At 47.4% G+C, this 2,578-nt stretch overlaps 1 protein-coding gene across 8 annotated transcripts in view; it reads left to right on the top strand.

The window, feature by feature from the left end:
• The first annotated feature begins 675 nt into the window (after positions 1-675).
• The window catches only part of Ppfia1 (PTPRF interacting protein alpha 1), an 85,321-nt gene continuing 83,418 nt past the window's right edge, over positions 676-2,578 (top strand). For all 8 annotated transcript variants that reach the window (XM_005351602.1, XM_013347919.1, XM_005351601.3 and 5 more), the window contains exon 1: positions 676-939. In XM_005351602.1, the coding sequence (XP_005351659.1) occupies positions 676-939 (264 nt within the window). The remainder of the gene's footprint in view (positions 940-2,578) is intronic.

The following is a 2,578-nucleotide window of genomic DNA, read 5'->3' as shown; positions in this document are numbered from 1 at the left end:
TCTCACCTTTCCCTTCTCCTTTCTTATCTTGCCTTGCTTCCTAGATTCTCAGTGTGGAAACTCTGTTCCTTTGCCCCCCTCTTTGACTGTAAACTTATGTAAGTTAGCTTGGCTGACCAACCGTTGCACAGCAGCAGGCCTTTACAAAAACACCTCTGTCCAGGCCTCTAAGAGCCAATCCAGTTGCTTTTTCCGCTCACCAACTATCCAGCCCCACAAGTCAGGGAGCCCGGCAGTCTTTCCCAGGAGCTGACTGCACACATTCCTGGAAGATGCTTTGGTCCATAGCGCTGGTGCTTGTCAGTTCCCAGTCTTCTTCTGTGGTTGAGGGAATATGTTTTGAATCTCTCTTCCTGGGGAAGAGCAAAATAAGTTAAAGAAGCCCACTGTCTTCAGCTGCTGAGTGCAGATTTTCAGCAAACCCCACTGGTTCGGCCTGGGTGGAAGAGGTGAGCATTCCAGCTCCCTTTGCTCCCAGGACTGTGGTGTCCCCCAGTGTGCACTTCCCATTGGTCTGTGTATGCTACTTCCCAGATTGTGTGCATCCAAAGTGGAGCAGCTCTGACAGTGTGGGGCTGTCAGCCTGTTGGCTCATCAGCCCCAGGCAGTGCTCAGAAAGCTGCAGGTTTGTGTTCTGCACCTACTGACTGTCCTCTGCATCTTTCCTGTTTCAAGATGATGTGCGAGGTGATGCCGACCATTAGTGAAGCGGAAGGCCCCCCAGGAGGAGGTGGAAGCCATGGGTCAGGCTCCCCTTCACAGCCAGACGCTGATTCACATTTTGAGCAGCTCATGGTATCCATGCTGGAAGAACGAGACCGCCTTCTGGACACACTGAGAGAGACGCAAGAAACACTGGCGTTAACACAGGGGAAATTGCACGAGGTTGGTCATGAAAGAGATTCCTTGCAGAGGCAGCTCAACACTGCGCTTCCACAGGTATGCCAACCATACTGAAACTAAGGGATCTATCACTAAATGTCTGTAGGATAGTCTAGTCAGTATGTTAACTTACTGGCTATTTTGTGTAACCACTTGGGAAGTAATGTTTCTGGTGTTTTTTAAACACAGGCAAAATTCCCAGGAGTTCAGTAAGGGAACAAATGGGTGTTCTCCAAAGCCATTTGAATACACTGCTGCAGTAAAAGTGCATCAAAGTTGAGTTTTTGTTGTTGCTGTTTTGTTTGTTGGTTGGTTTTGTTTTTTTTTTTTTTTTTTTTTTTGAGACAGGGTTTCTCTGTGTAGCCTAGGCTGTCTTGGAACTCTTTCTGTAGACAAGGCTGGCCTTGAACTGAGAGATTCATCTGACTCTGCCTCCCAAGTGCTGGGATTAAAGGCCTGCGCCACCAGTACCTGGCTATGCTTCAAAGTTTTTGACAAGGGCCTGTGAAGCAATTCAGCTCCCGTACTGTGTCTTAGACTTGCCCTTACCTGCTGTGGACTTGTGTGAAGTGAATCTCAGGGCTTTTTTGTCTTAATGGATTTCTAATTTCCTGGGGGAAATCTTGTGGATAAATAGGACTGATCACATTAGTAAAGTCTTCACAGGCTTTCTTAAGCACATCCGTGAGCTGCAAAGCTTTGTTTTGAAAAGATTTAACATTGACTCCCGTGGCTCCTCTTCCTGGGCAGGTGAGACACCCTGTGTGTTGTTAGTATCACGTGTGGACTGGTGTGTTGGAGCTTTCTCTTCTGGTGTCCGTGTTTGGGCAAGGAGAAAGCGGTATAGCCAGCAAAGGCCAAGGTGAAAGGCATATGGAGCAGGGGCTGCTTAGGTTTGTGCTGACGAGCCCATTTTGCTCATTCATGATGGGTATCTTCATGGTGCTCAAGGAAGCTGCACTTATGCTCTCACGGTGGGTCTGCAGAGATCAGTTAGCAAGTGAATAATCACTGCCTTGATGCGTCTCTTGGCTGTAGTCAGTTCTGTAAGATGGACTAAACGTTTCAATGTCCTTTTCAGAAATAATAATTTGGTGTTAGTGTTGTGTGCTGAGAGTTTTTGTTTAGGGGCTAGAGAATAATTTCTTTCTGGAGTCTTTGGAATTAGCAGGTTAATAGGTCAGATTTTGTTGCTACGGGCTGAAGAGGCCTTCAAAATGCTGTGTGTTCTACTTGCTCTGCTTTACAGTTGTGTTTGTAAGTCTGTGTGCAGCAGTGTTTGGCCAACACTTAGGATTTTGGAAAGAACAGGTGCTGGGGACAAAGAAGTGATTGGTGTTGTGGGCAATGGGTTTCAGGCAGCAGGTGTTGCACCTGCTAGGAAGCCTGTTGCTAGGTGGTGCTGGCTGCTGCTCTGCGCTGCCTCCTTGAATTAGGACTTGCTGGTACCCACAGTTACGTCAGAGCTGACCTGAGTAAACTTACTCCAAGCCTATTCCCTTTCTGGAATCAGGGTCCTCTGGTGGCTAGAAACTGTGACCAGATGGGTGTATGTGTCCAGACAGAGTACTTACACTGGAGCATGCAAGAGGGCGACCTACAGGTCACAGGTGTGTGCTTCAGCCAGCTCTTCAGTTATGTATCAAGCAAGAGGTGGACAGGACCATACCTTTTTTTTTTTTTTTTTTTGGTTTTT

Source organism: Microtus ochrogaster, chromosome 8, assembly GCF_000317375.1.
Source record: "Microtus ochrogaster isolate Prairie Vole_2 chromosome 8, MicOch1.0, whole genome shotgun sequence".
Lineage (NCBI taxonomy): Eukaryota > Metazoa > Chordata > Mammalia > Rodentia > Cricetidae > Microtus > Microtus ochrogaster.
The sequence above is the reverse complement of the archived record's forward strand: the minus strand, read 5'-3'. Positions and strand labels throughout refer to the sequence as shown.